We start from the raw sequence: 15,421 nt of genomic DNA, 5'->3' as shown, positions 1-15,421 counted from the left end.
ATTATTTTTTGTAACTATATTAATGATGATTAGAAATTAAATTCGTTAAACGAATATCAAACTCATATTATATAATGTCACTATGTCACAATACTCTTTATCATCATATTGAACGTTTGCTCCGCATTATCTCTTATTGAATAAATAATAAATAATTTAAGTCTTTTACAAACACTTTGCTTCGATAATAAAATTTATTTTTCAATCAAATACAATTTTACTATTTTTTTTGTTGGTAAAGTTATTGGTTTCTCTTTAAAGTCTTGTCATCTCTATTAACATTGATTCTTGTAGTTATTTTTTGTAAAGTGATTCATTAATTTTTTTCTCGAAAAATTTTATTTTCATGTGCGTGCATTTAATTCGAACAAATAATAATAATTAAAAGCATAACTTTACTTAAAATTTTTTATTTCAAGAACCATTTCATATCGATATATACGATCCATATATATTACGTCAAACATGTCCATAAATTTTGGATTGTGTGACATGCTATCATCATTAAGCAAAATCATAATTGAACTCTTTTATCTTCATTTTTTAGATAAGGTTTTATTCTCCTCTGGGTCATCTTTTCTTATAATTATAATATTTTAAAATGTTGAATAATATTTGTTTAATTTATAAAATTAATAAATTAATTATTATTTTATTTTTATTTTATTTTTGCTAATAAATATTGTTTATTTTATAATATTTAGATGACTTATATTTATTAAGGGTGATTTGATTACACCCATCATTACGTGTTTCTTAATTCCCATGTCAACTCAATAATAAACCATTACTTAATTAGATCAAAGAAAAGTTATATGGATACCTTTTTATATTTCATAATTAAAAAGCTTAATAAAAACGATTCTTTTCACATCCATTGCACAAGCCAAATATTAAAAATAATCTATTTGATATGTCATATATTAGATCTAACTTAATCGTCACCTTCTTAATTCTCTCTTCGTTTCACAAAGAATGGTCTGGTTTGACTTGACAGGAATTTAAGAAAATAAAGAAATTTTTTGATCATGTGATTGTAAATTAAAGTCATGTCAAATGTACAAAATCGCTCTTTTGTCTTATGATCTTAAACATGCCACGTGAAAAATTATTACCAAAAAAAAAGAAATCATTTTTTAAAAAAATAGACTAAAAAAAAAGTAATTTTTTAAAAAACAGATATCATAATTTTGTAACTTCCTAGTATATAAAGTCAAGTCTACGGAGTACATTACAATAATTTGAATTTCCAAATGCATTAAATTGTTTTGGTACAAATTGATAATTTTAGCTCCATTTGACTAGCCATGGATGTTTTAAATTTCACCTAAAATTTAAAAGTTTATTTTGAATATTGAAAGGTTGCTTCAGTAAATGCTATGATAAGTCGGAGCTCTATTAAGTAGTCCGTTTATTGAGCTCTTTTACTCATTATAATTGTATCCGTAGTCATTCAAATTACTGGAGGTCCCAAATTATGATATTTAAGGTTTCTTTGGTAATTAAGTGTTAATTTACCAGATCTCACTATGTAAAGTTTTGATTAATGATAAATTTAATTTAATTTTCTTTTTACGAGTTGGTTATATATATATTGAATAACCGTTGGGAGCAATTATGTCACTTACCAACGTTACGGTCAATGTGAAGCGCGTGGATGAGTCAAACTAAGTAAAAAAAAAAAAGGGTTTGTCTTATTTATCGTATTTTTCTCTATAAATAAAAGAGAAAAAGAAAATCAAAGCGGATCCAAGAAAAGAAGACCGTTCATCGATATTGCTGCATCATTTACACATTTCAAAGTTTCAACAAAGAAATACCTTCTTTACAAAATCACAGGTAGTGTATTATCTTCACTCTACCCCTACCCCCTTTTGCCCTTTACCCTTTTCTTCCAGGCACATAGATAGGGACCTCATTTTGGCTTATTCCTCTTCTCATTTGCAATTTGAAGACTTCAAAATTTTGTTCTAGATGCTACAATGGTTGCTGGTAAAGTAAAAATGGCTATGGGTTTACAGAAATCACCGGCTAATCCGAAGCCATCGAAGCAAGATTCATCTCCTAAGCCTCCTACTCCTTCACCAAGCTGCCCCAAACAGCAAACATCCAAAGGTGCCGTGTTTTCTCGTTCTTTCGGGGTTTATTTTCCTCGTTCCTCTGCTCAAGTTCAGCCTCGTCCACCGGATGTTGCGGAGCTTCTACGTATAGTTGAAGAGTTGCGTGAAAGAGAGTCACGTTTGAAAACAGAGCTTCTTGAGAAGAAACTGCTTAAAGAGTCAGTAGCTATACTTCCGTTGTTGGAGAGTGAGATCACTCAAAAAGATGCGGAAATCGGACGAAAAGGACGGATGATTGAATGCTTGGAAGTGGAAAACGAGAGGCTTAGAGAAGAAGTAGAGATGTTACACATTGAGCTTTCGAAGCAAAATGGGAGGTATGATGAGAGGATAAAAGCTATGGAAGCTGAAATTTCTGAGCTGAAGAAAGCTAATGAAGAGTTATCTGCTCATAGATTTGTAGATGTGACAAATGGTGCTCATAGCAAAGCAAACATCACCAAGTATTTGAGAAAATGCGTGACTCAACCTAGCATTACTGTAACTTCAAAACCAGAGTGTGAGGTGAAAGAGGAAATTGTTAGTGCATCGGAAATGTGTGAAAGGCCTAGACATTCTCGGTCTAATTCAGATGAGCTAGCTGATATATCTGTTGGGATTATGAGTTTAAGATCACGAGTTCCCCGAGTACCTAAACCACCACCGCGGCCATCGTCTGCGCTATTGCCATCATCCTCATCATCCTCGTCTTTATCATCTTCTTCATCTTCTCCTTCGTATAGTTCGTTGTCAGATTCAGCTGAACGTGCATTAGCTGAAATTTCTAACATTCCGCCTCCACCTCCCCCACCTCCGCTAGCAGCACCAGCGCCGCCCAAACTGGCAGCAGTTCCTCCTCCACCGCCGCCGCCACCACCACCACTACCTCCAGCTGCGTCCAAAACAGGCCCACCACCACCTCCTCCACCACCTCCGAAAGGCTTAAAGACTTTACCAGCAAAGGTCAGGCGGATACCTGAAGTAGTGGAGTTTTATCACTCTCTAATGCGGAGAGACTGCCGGAGAGATTCCGGTGCTGGAGTTGCTTCCGCTGCCGATGCTCCATCTTCGGCGAAGGATATGATCGGAGAAATTGAGAACCGGTCTGCGCATTTACTAGCGGTAAGTCTTTTCTACCATTGCTATATTGTTAAATTACTCTTTTACCATTTACCTTATGCATTCCTGTCTGTGAAAATGACTAGTTATGTGATGTCTATTTTTGGTACCCAAATTGCGCACTTCTCTTGGAATTTTGCTAAAGTATTCCACAAGATAAGACAGTCTCCAGATTCGAATCAATATAGGTAGAGGGGGTAAAGTGCAATTATGAATCACGAAAGGTGTAATTCCATCTGCTCACTCTGGGCAATTTAGTCAATTTGATGCTGAATATAATGACTAATCGCTATCATAATCTTTATGGATTTCATGTGTTTTTAGTGAAGCTCTGTTTCAGATCTGATATTAGTAGCTGAACAGAAATAGAATTTTGATAATTGCATACAAAAAATCTAAAATTATTGTATCGATTAGCAATAAACACTAAACAATTGAAAGTCTTAATCAAATATTTCTTATTTGGACTAAAATTTTGGAACTGAGAAAACAGAATGACATTTTAATGCGGATTACCTAAAGATGGTTGAACTTTAAAGTTTCATTCAGTGTTAGTTATTTTATTTAATTTCTCATTCTCCCTGTTTTGCTTCCTTAATTGCAGATTAAAACAGATGTTGAGACGCAAGGAGATTTTATTAGGTTTTTGATCAAAGAAGTAGAACATGCTGCATTCACAGACATTGTGGATGTTGTGCCTTTTGTAAAATGGCTTGATGACGAGCTCTCCTACTTGGTAAACTTCTTCTTCTTTATCATTTAAAGTTCTTTTCATTATCTAACTTGCGAATGAAATTGTATATGTTTGGTCGATCAATCTGATGACTTGAAGTCTTTTCAGGTTGATGAAAGGGCTGTTCTGAAACACTTTGAATGGCCTGAACAGAAGGCTGATGCATTGAGAGAAGCTGCATTTGGATATTGTGATCTAAAGAAACTAGAATCTGAGGCATCGTCCTTTCGTGATAATCCTAGACAACCATGTGGCACAGCTCTTAAGAAAATGCAGGCCTTATTTGAGAAGTATGAATTTGCTCTATTGTTATTACTCTATATAAACTCTGAATTAATTAATGAGATTTTGCATTTGCAAAGAAAATATGTTTATTAAGTAATGATTGATCTCTGTTCTTATGTCAATTATACAGATTAGAGCATGGAATTTACAATCTGTCAAGAATGAGAGAATCAGCCACTAAGAGATATAAAGTTTTCCAAATCCCAATTGAGTGGATGCTGGATACTGGTTTTGTTACTCAGGTAATTAATAATTCTCTCTACTATAGTAGATGTTTGATGTATTTTTCCTATTGATGTTCCATATAGGAATGTCTTCACAATAGGTAAACTTTCACCAATGACCTCAATTCGTGCCGTCTTTTCTGGTAGCACCTCTTTTGATGCCTATACATTTTTTACTGTCTATTAAAAAGAAATACTAGGACAGTTCCCAACACGCTCTAGGAAATGATGTATAGAGCACTACTGAAGCTAGTCCTGTCGAAATTTCTCCATACTTTACTCTGCTTTGCGGAGCTATGTTAACAGTTTAACACAATGTGTGGTTTTTACTTCTCGTGGTATAAATCCGAACTTTGTGCTGAAAATCAATTACTGTATCAGATATCTTGCTATTTCTTTATCATAGGGTTATGACTAGAGGAAAAACAATATAATTGAAGATTGTTCTTGGTCTGTACCGTGGAGGTTTCCGTTGAATAATACAGACAAAGGAAATAGCATGGGATAAAATATACTATGTATTATTCTATTAGAGTGTTACTAGATGACAGAATTTATGGGGAAGTTCTGCATTATTAATATGTCCATGCCTGCATGAGCACATGTCAAGTCTCTGTTCTCCAAAACATATTTGCTTGTCTTCATCCCTTTTCATGCCAGTGTTTGGTGGTAGTAAGTAGAAAAAGGAATCAGATTCTTAATGTTGACCTTTTATAGATCCCTATGATTTTTATAATGTCACACTAAGATAGAAATCTCCCTATGATTTTTTAATCTATATCTGCATAATTTTAAGGCAAATTAAAATAGTCATCCAGCAGGAAGAAGTTTCCTAATTGGCAAAAACTCGCTTCTTTACTTTTACTTTCATGGTTTTCAAGATTTAGAAGTGCTTTAAATTTTTTTCCACAATTATACAATACCCGTTCGTGTGGCGCGGGTAATCCGCTAAGCTGAGTTGGGTTGGGGACGGGACCCGACCCAATGAAAATTTTAATTTTCCTTCTGAGATTTTAGGTCAATTATTGGGCATATCAATTTATGTTTCTGCACAGTGGTATGGGCATCTATGAAACTATCTAGTCTGTTGGTCTTTTTCTTGCAAGATAATATAATTAAGCTCAGGCAGCCAGAGTTCACAGACATTCTGCTTGCCTGCACAATTACTGGTGTCTCTCTTTTTTCACTGTTATGTGGGGCAAATCCTATTAAACCGTGTGGTCTCAAATTTTGTCCTATGCTGCTGCTTTGATTGAGAAATATTAACACAAAGAAAGACGCGGTAATAACGTGAGGTAGTTGTGTTGTTTTATTTTTGCATTATTGCAGATCAAGCTGGCATCAGTAAAATTAGCCATGAAGTACATGAAGAGGGTATCTGCAGAGTTAGAAATGGTTGGTGGTGGTCCTGAAGAAGAAGAGCTTATAATTCAAGGCGTTAGGTTCGCCTTTCGAGTACATCAGGTAAACAATAGTAAGAAAAAAGGAAGAACATTTATAACAGCATTCAAGGGTAGTTGTTTCACATGTTTTTTTTTTTTTGGTACAAGTAATAATTAAAATTTGTGGTTTTCCTGTTTTTTTGTTAAGTTTGCGGGTGGTTTCGACGTGGAGACAATGAGGGCATTCCAAGAGCTGAGAGACAAAGCAAGATCATGCCATATACAATGTCAAAATCAGCAACAGCAGCAACACAAATATGTTTGCAAATCTACACCTTGCTAATTCATTATCTGTAGCAAACTCAGCTTCAGAATGCTGTTATTTTTGTTGTATAAAAAATGACATCAACAATGTGAATGTGAATATACCAATGGCAGTAGCCATTTTTCTGCTTAAATATTTATTAATTTATTCATAATTCGTGTGAAAACGGACTCTCTATCAGTTCAATAACTTGTCCTTATATGTAATTATTATTAACCTGTTAACAGTGTTTTAATCATTTAAAATTCCTCGGTATCATACCTAGCAGACTTGCTTCGATTTATACAACTTAACAAAAAGTTCAGAGGATATGTGTATAGATATGAGCTTGAAATCATACTGGTACATTTTTATTTTGCTCAAGTAAAATTGGCTTATGTTAATTTGGATCCCTCAACAAATGCTCAAGTTCAAGTATAATTCAAATTCAAGTTTTAAACTTATAACTACTTTTTTTTCCTTTTCCCATTTATATACCTCACTATCCTATATGGTTTATAAAAGCTAGAAGATACATTTTCTTTGTGCTTTCTTCTTGAAAGGGGAGAAAGAAGAGCAAGATAAAGAAAGTTGGTATCTTTTATTTCTTTGCAAACTTGAAACAATTGTAGATTTTTAGAACTTCTTTTTTCATTTAATTTTTGGGTAGGTTAAGGCAGGGGAGTGAAAACGTCTCGAAAGAATCAAACTATTTTAAGAGTTTCCTTTTCATTAATGCCCAATATTTGAATTATCAAACATTGGAACTTCAATTTTAATCTTTTTCCAAATTTTAAAATTAAAAAGCTCACTCCAAATTTAAAAGAAAAAGAGCTGAGTACTTTTACTTTCTCGCTTCACTTCTTTTCTAAACAAGTGTTGTACGATGTAGTAAATTGAAGTGAAAATTATACTAATAAAAATTTGTAACTGTACGTAACTAGTAGCATGGTCAGAAGATAACATTTGTGGAATTAAAATTTATTCTTATAAGTTAAATGGTTACTAGTCGATTGTCGTAAAAAAGCTTAAACTTCAAATTATGAATTTGTCTCAAAAGGATTTTACCTTTTCTGTTACTTTTTAAGCCTAAAAATAGGTTTTTTAAAACGCTTAATAACATTTTCAAACACCTCCAAATTTTAAAAAACCTACTTAAAAATCAACATGACCTAACAATAAGTTAATCCAAACGGACACTAAGTTGTTCAATTTAATCTGAAAATCGTTTTCTCATCTCTTTTGTTCTTCTTTCGTATTCAATCAATTCCTTTAATTTATTGTACTTGGATTTGTTGAAGAGGCTTGTTACAACAGCTAATATATATGTCTAATGGAACATGTTAGTGGGGTTGTACTTTCCACTCGTAACAGCTGGAGTTGTACAATTTATCTGACAATTACTCTGTTATAAACTTGTTAGATACCGTTTGGATTATAAAATATTACTTATGTTATATATAGTTTGTGCCCTTAGCATTATTTAATCTAAATCAGGAAGCTTAGGCCTCCCTAGATTGAATATATATTTTGAACAATAAATGTGAAATATTACTATTAGAGTAGACAGACCAAAAGATTTTACCTAACAACCACATCCACCTTCTAGACAGAGTAATATGATTAAGTAGTTCTCAAGCAAAAACCACACTCATTACACAAATGTTACAATAAAAACCACACTGATTATTTATGTTGGTAACTTATAGACTCAGTCAGTTCCTTGTTCTTTTCTACTTCATTTGCAGATCAGATGAAAGACAATGTAGTTCATTACTTTTACTACTGGTTTCCATAATATGTACGCGTTTCTTCTTAGCTTCCTCAATTTATATGATAAGAGTAAACAATGTTAACATTCGGTGGCCATGCATCATATTACACCATGAACAATGCAAAACATGTTCTTGAATAGTAAAAGTTTCATCTAAATGTTGCAAATCTCTTAGTTGTGAATCATAAAACTGACTTACACATGAAATTTCATATCTGGATAAGAAGCTTTTACATTTACTAGTACTCAATCCAGATACAAGCAGAGAGATTCTGCTTTTATTCGCTATTGCTTAACAAAATGAAAGGAAAGTTCAAGCTAGTAATTAGAAATCAATAGAACTTCTATGCACCCTTAGTTATTACATCTAAAAGCTATTGTATGTCCTTGAATCAAACTATGAGCAATTAAAACTAATCTGAAGTCTTCGTCTTCAGAGTAGAACTGCTGCTGCATAAACAAGCTGGCTCCAATTATTAAGAAGTCCAGGAGTACTGCGCCAATGATTGCTACGTTCACTTGATTGCTGGCTGTTTTGAGCTGAAGGTCTTCACATACGTCCACAAATGTACAGTTAATTTCAGTGGAAAGGAAGAAGATTAAAAGGAGAAAATTATATGAGGTTTTTCATCCTCACATAATTAGTGATGCATAAAGAAGCTGGTTCCATGTATCAGGTAGTCCAGGGAGACACCAGTGGCTGCAATCTACACCAGGGTGACCGCCGCTGTACATTGATGGATGAGCATCTTTCCTTAACTGAGACAGAAACGTGATATCGAGGAGATGAACTGGTGTCTTCATCCTATTTAGTACTTTGTTAACCACAATTGCTGATGCTGGTGTCCCTGCTGGATATGTCGATCCTGCTAATGGTATTTGCTCTGAGTTGCAATTCTTTGTTGATGCCCCCCATTCCTGACCCCTGATCAAGATACAACAGAACATGAATTTTGAGCTTCTTACGCGTGGAAAACATATATATTCAGTGAAAGTTAGTGGTTAGTAACGCGCACTATGATTGCACGTTGGTTGCTACTTTCTCTAGGTTACCTACTATGTTGCTCAGACTCGTCAAAAGAATTGTTGTGTACTGAATCTTCTAAAAGCTATGTGTTTCTTTTGGACCCGACACATTTTTCAAGAGCCCGAGGAAGCATAGATTATACCGTTACATACTTTTGAGTTAGTTGATCATATGAATAGTTCTTGAACTTTCAGCATATAAAACTTAAATTCTAGCGATTATTGAGCAAATGAAGAAGTGTAGCACTTACATATAATGAGTTGGAGAAATGCCCTGGAAGAACACTTTGGTCTTAGAGGAGTCAACATTTCCATCAACCCATCTAGCCCAAGTAGTTAGACCTTTGTAATATGCCATTAAACGGTCCATATCTTTTGATACTTTCATACCATCTTGCACATAATCCCATCTACAGAAGATATGATTCAGTTACTATAGTTTTTTCCAGGACATATTAAAATAATAAACATGTGGTCTCTCTAACACCTTAAGCTTTTAGATGAAATAATTACATACTTTAACATAGTATTAGAGAATCAGACCCACACATGTTGAATATACAATTAAAAAATAAAAGTGTGCTCGAAAAAGGAATCATACGGTTGAGAGTTGCCCTTGTGAGTCCACCAATGCCAAGAATTGAAAATTAACACATCCATTCCTTTCCAAGCATCACCTTGTTGAATGGCATTCAATTTCAATACCCTTCCAATCTTCTCTCTTACTATATCCACAAGGTAAGTTGTTCGATAAAGAAATAAAGTAACTCCATAGTCCTGCAGGGGAAAAAGTGGTTGAGTGTGTTAAAAAAAAACTATAGTGAAACACCCTTATTTTTTTTATTTCTATAAATATGAGTAACAAGTTGGTTACAAAATTGTCAGAAGCTTTTATAGCAAAGATATGGTTTTTATTGTTAGGTTTGAGCCTCTTTTTAGTAGATGTGTGGCTAAGGCCAAAGGTGAATAGCTTATGATCTGACAACCAAAAAAAAGTCGCAATAAAACTAGCCTTCAAAGATTGGACCTACCAATGATTATGACAATGTTTTGGCCAGGTAACACCACTAGATAATTTATTTTTTTTCTCTTGTACAATCTTATTTTGCTGCCCTTATGGTTTCTTGTAAATGCAACAACTACAACTGGATAATAAATATGAAGATTGAGTAGCCCGACATCGACAACTAGACCTCTTGGACATTTTCAAGGGTCGATAATAAAAATAGATTTAAAATATGAAGTTTATCGGTTCTAGTTTTCATGATGAGCTAAAATTACAAAGGTAAGAGGAGAATATAGAAAAGGGCTAAGCATGTCTTTCACTTATTCACGGGTATACTGTTATTAAAGACATGACAAATAAAATTCCTTTTTGTCTCTTTTCTAAGTTTTTTATTGGGAGCCTAAAAAAGTCAACTTTTTTTCCTTGTAGTCTTTGGCTACCACAATTCCCAAATTTTTTTCCATATCTTATTTGTAGTATTATATAAATTAATGATTGCTGTCACATTTTTATTTTAAATCTTTTTCTATCCACTGTTCTACATCTTATTTGGATCTTGGTTGTCCCCTCCTTCAAATATTTGTCAAACAAAAGATATAAAATTGGCGAAAACAAATTTTCTCCTTAACAACTCTATTGTCTGTAATATGTATTTAGTACTAATTACAGCCTCATATTGTAAAACAAAAGAGAGGGACCAAAGCATAACACGTGAGAACACACACATATATATGTGGATGCATGTGATTTTGCTTTGTGACTAAGCTTAAATTATGGAGTATATAGAAACGTATACAGTTTTTTATGCTATCAATAGATATTACTGATATTTCTAGTCGAAAATAACTTCTTTATCCCATAAAATCTCACTAATATGTTATTTTTGTGAATTATATACACACTAGAGAATTTAAACTCCTTAGTCTTAGACGTGATTTCTTTTATATTCAAAAGATTCAAGAAAAAGCAATACTCAGAAAGGTAAATCCTTTTCTGCTGAAATTTATGTTCTCTCACTTCTATTGCTTCTTAATTTAACTATTGATTTTATTTTTATTATTAAAATTTAAAACTCGAGACCTCGTAATTAAGACGAATCATATACTATTTTTAAGTATAGGTAAAATCTTTTTTTCACCGATTTCATCATTTTCGCAACAACCAACATCATGATCCACTACAATTATAGCAATAACGTAACGTATATGTTGTTTTAACAGTTGAATTCAACATCATCAAATGATTACAAAAATCATTCTTTTATCATAAAATACTCAAATTAAAGATTTTTCACACTCAATCAAAAACAGTTTAAAATACTATAGCAAAAGATTTTCCTTTTCCTTCTCTCACTAGAGTTCCTACCTAAACAATTACTTATGAAATTTTACAGAAACTTTCTTCTCTCAATTTTCCATTCAATTCCCTGCTGAGAACTTACTCAAGTTCTTCTAATTCCCATCTCTTCTTCACCAAATTAATACTCTCTCCGTCCTATTTTAACGAGCGCGATTCTGATTTTGAATTCATGACGCGAGATAAATTTTTTAAAAACTAAAACTAGGTGGGAGTAGCAAAAAATGAAATCAAGAAAACCAAAACACACACAAAAAGAAGAGAGCAAAACCTGAAAAGTGACATAAGAAAGTGTCTCCTTCCTAGAAATTGTGGTTTTGGCAATGGGCACCGACGCATGTAGCATACAGGCCAGAGAATTCCACATGTTCAAACTCAACGAGTCACCAATAAACATTATTTTTTTCCCTGACCATCTCTGCAACAAATCCTTCCCATTAAACCTGTAAAAAAAAAAAAAGAAGAGGAGTTGATATTAAAACAGAGGAAAAACTTCTCTGTTTCTTCAAAAATAATGTGTTGTAAGTCGTCAACAACAACATAAATCATTGTAATTTCCCAAGTAAAGTCTGTGTCACGTGGCGCAGACAAGTCCATATTGCAAAAGTAAAATTAAGAAAAAGAAGATTGGAAAGGTACCTGGGCAAGTTACAAGAATCAGGTTTCCAAGCATATTTGAGGTATTGTTTATCAGGGCGACCATATTTGAGGCAATCAAATTCAGGGTCAATGAAAGGGCACTTTGAGGAATCATAAAGAGGAAAAGAAGGATCAATTGCCCATCTACCTTGAAACAAGTTGCACTTGCTATTGCTTACAACCCCTTTATTTTCCAAACTAAAATTTTCTACTATAACCTCTGCTCTCCCACTATATAAGCAGAGAGATATAATGCTACAGACTAAAAGCACTGATTTAATGACCAATTGGCTCCACAGAACAACCATCTTTGGCTTTTGCTGTGGAAATAATTGAGGGAACTACTAATGAGGAACTTGTCTTCAAGCTTAGTACATTCTCCTATATATATAATACAAAACCATAACATACATCAAAATCAATTTTCTTAGGGGGGGGTGGGGGTAAAAGGTTCAAGGTGAAGTGGTATCTGGAGATTCCTTGTTAAAAGGATCACATGATGAAAGCAAAAAGAAATAATGATGTCCACATTTCTGACCGTCTTAAAAATACTCATTTATGTGTCTAATTAAATTAGATACAACTCAAATTAATATTAACAGGTCTCAAACTTTCATATGACCATAAAATTTTAATAAAAAATTATGAGAAGTGTTGAAAATATTATAAGCTTAATAAGAATTTAAAGATATATTTCACTCATATTACGATATTAATATATTTACATTTGATTAATCAAATAAAATGATTTTTAAGACTATAATTCAAAAATAATACTAATCATTCACATCAAAATTAAAAATATTTTCGATATTTTACTTTTTTTTAAAAAAAATCTAAGTCTTTGTGTAGAAACAGTGGGGCATTGTGTTTTGGCTCTTAGCAGTTATATTTATTTTTCTCTTGGTACCATATGGAGTAATTTCGTCGGCACAATTAATTAACAGACTTGTTTATTTGATAAACTGGGTCACTGAGATATATACCATTAATAACAGTGGTGAATAGCCTTCCTTTATTTAAACTCCTATTTACTTTGAAATAATTTTTTGCTTTATTTGAAAATTAATGTTTTACTATAAAAACTTAATATTCAGCTAATTAAAATGAAAACATTTTAAAAAAATTATATATAATAGCAAACTATTAATTTAAATTAAATGTTATAGACATAGTTTGATTTAATTGTATCACATAGCAAATTATGCTATTTTCGCCTCTCTCCCTGATGGAATCTAGCGCGCCACTTTGGCAGTCTTGCTCATCTCTCTCGCTTTTATTCAACACAAATATATAAAATGCGATTGTATTTATATAAAACGAGAGAAAATTGTATATATATATATATATATATATATATATATATTTTATTTTTTATTTTTGGTTCCCCTGTTTTCCCTCTCCCAGAACTCGCTCGTCACTCTCCAATCTCGCTCGCCACTTTCACTCGCCTCTCTCACTTTATACAAAAACAAATGTATACATTGTATTTGTGTTTGTATAAAGCGAGAGAATATTGTATGTACAAATACAAAAACATATATTTTCGTCCGATACACTTATGATTATACAAATACGTTCTTTCCCAGCCCAATTTTTTTTTTGTCTTTCTATCTTTCTCGCTTTATACAAAACATATTACACAGTTGATTTATGTCAAAACAGATTATACAATTGCTTCTTTTATATATATATATATATATATATCGAAATAGTCATAATTTTCATTTGTATAGCGAAATATACGTATTCATGTTTGCTATGGAGCGCAATTATGCAAACTATAACTATAGCATACAAATATGAATTTTTTGTTTGTTATATGTGAAAGTTGCTCAAAAAATTACCTAAATACACATCTTATTTTATTATAATTTCTAAAATTTCCTACCATTTAAAAAAGTTTCAAATATCTCTCTCGAATACATCACTCTCCTCTTGTTGATACATTCCTATCCTCCTCACGTATACATTCCTCCCACTCTTTGATGCATCTCTCTCTTCTCGGACATCCCTCACCTATTGTATCCGGAGTATCTGAATGTCCTATCTCCTCTCTGATATGCCTCTCTCCTCTCTGATACCTCTCCACTATCCTGTGTATTCGGGTGTCTGCTAATGTATTCGCAAGACCAAAAATGAATCCAAAATATATAAATTTTAAAAAATATTGTAATTTAAAATAAAGTAAGGAAATAATTTATTTAACTTCTAGTATATGAAATTTAGGTAAAATTATACGATTAAAATTAGATTTTAAATTTGAAAATCCGCTTATATAACCTGTCTTTTGATTTCATTTTTATTTATAATTTCAAATAAATTCTCTCTTTTCTCCTTTACAAAAAGTATAACCAACTACAACCCTATCTTTAAATATAAAATAAAATAAAAATATTTAAAATTATAATCTAACACCGACCTAAAGTTTACAAATTTAAATTCTTGGAATGAATATTTTTTTTTTCAGAATAGAGAGCATTTAACTCTTGAGTAAGCATAAGTCGGATCACTGTCAAATGCTTAAAGAAAGAAATGCGGTATCATCAATTTCTTGTTATTTCTTATTCGAGTAAATATTTATATTAAAGCTCGATTAAATTTAATTTTCATCTCAAAAGGAATCTCACATCAGAATATATCAATTTTTGATTGGTTTTACTTGCACGTAGTATACTATAGTAATAAAAACAACTAATTCAGCAGCATTATTTACTATAGAAGTTCGAACTCGTAGTACTGAATTATCCTGTAGGAATAATATAAATATTTGAATTAAATAAAGTTACTGCTATAAGTTAGTTTTTTTAAAAGATAAATCTATGGCTACATAAATTATTTATGAAAAAAATATAAATCTTGTCGTTTAAGATTGGTTTATTTAATTATCGGGAAAAAAAAGAAAGCAAAATGGGGTAATCATTTTGGAATATTATGAGTTTAGTGTTGTTGTTTTTTTATAATTAGAAGAGATTCTAATTTAGTGGAATTGCTTAGTCGGATTATTCGCTCATCAAAAAAGGAAAAAATAGAAAAAGCAAAAAGTTTACTTTATTCTTTATGCTCTATTGATACTGAAATATAGCAAGTCCACGTTCTTAATTAATTGTAGATTCATTTGTATTTTAATTTTATAATTTGGGGTAGCATTAAATGAATCTTAAAGATTTATTAATTTGGGGCACAAGGGGACTAGTTCTAGCAAGTTTACAGCCTATTATAGGTTGCATATTGGGCTGTTGGCTATTGCTATCAATATATTATGTGGGGTGTTGTTGTTTTATAGGATAACTTCAATTATTTTCTGGATTAAATGCAACTATTTTATTTCTAAAGATAAAGGCTGAAAAACGAAATATTATAGGAGTAATTTCTTTTGTTATTTTACATATACACTATACTAAAGTAGATAACGTGGAGGGCCTGCGCGAGAAAAATTTATTGAGAGGTTCATTTTATATGAGTAATTTAAAT

At 32.1% G+C, this 15,421-nt stretch overlaps 2 protein-coding genes across 2 annotated transcripts; one reads left to right on the top strand and one right to left on the bottom strand.

Annotated features, from left to right (window-relative positions):
- Window positions 1-1,745: 1,745 nt before the first annotated feature.
- LOC107011390 (protein CHUP1, chloroplastic) lies at window positions 1,746-6,333 on the top strand. The gene is made up of 7 exons (XM_015210875.2): window positions 1,746-1,839; window positions 1,975-3,221; window positions 3,823-3,954; window positions 4,060-4,241; window positions 4,367-4,478; window positions 5,790-5,924; window positions 6,051-6,333. The coding sequence occupies exons 2-7, from the start codon at window positions 1,983-1,985 to the stop codon at window positions 6,183-6,185; spliced, it is 1,935 nt and encodes a 644-aa protein (XP_015066361.1). The 5' UTR covers window positions 1,746-1,839; window positions 1,975-1,982; the 3' UTR covers window positions 6,186-6,333.
- A 1,734-nt stretch (window positions 6,334-8,067) lies between these two features.
- On the bottom strand, window positions 8,068-12,255 carry LOC107011675 (protein trichome birefringence-like 38). Its single transcript, XM_015211258.2, has 6 exons — window positions 11,948-12,255; window positions 11,580-11,751; window positions 9,548-9,723; window positions 9,198-9,356; window positions 8,558-8,845; window positions 8,068-8,468 (listed from the first exon to the last, which is right to left on the bottom strand). Exons 1-6 carry the CDS (start codon window positions 12,253-12,255, stop codon window positions 8,354-8,356), a joined length of 1,218 nt encoding a protein of 405 aa, XP_015066744.1. The 3' UTR covers window positions 8,068-8,353.
- Window positions 12,256-15,421: the final 3,166 nt, after the last annotated feature.

Source organism: Solanum pennellii, chromosome 2 (assembly GCF_001406875.1).
Source record: "Solanum pennellii chromosome 2, SPENNV200".
Classification (NCBI taxonomy): Eukaryota; Viridiplantae; Streptophyta; class Magnoliopsida; order Solanales; family Solanaceae; genus Solanum; species Solanum pennellii.
Note: the sequence above shows the minus strand (reverse complement) of the source record. Positions and strands in the feature narration are given on the sequence as shown.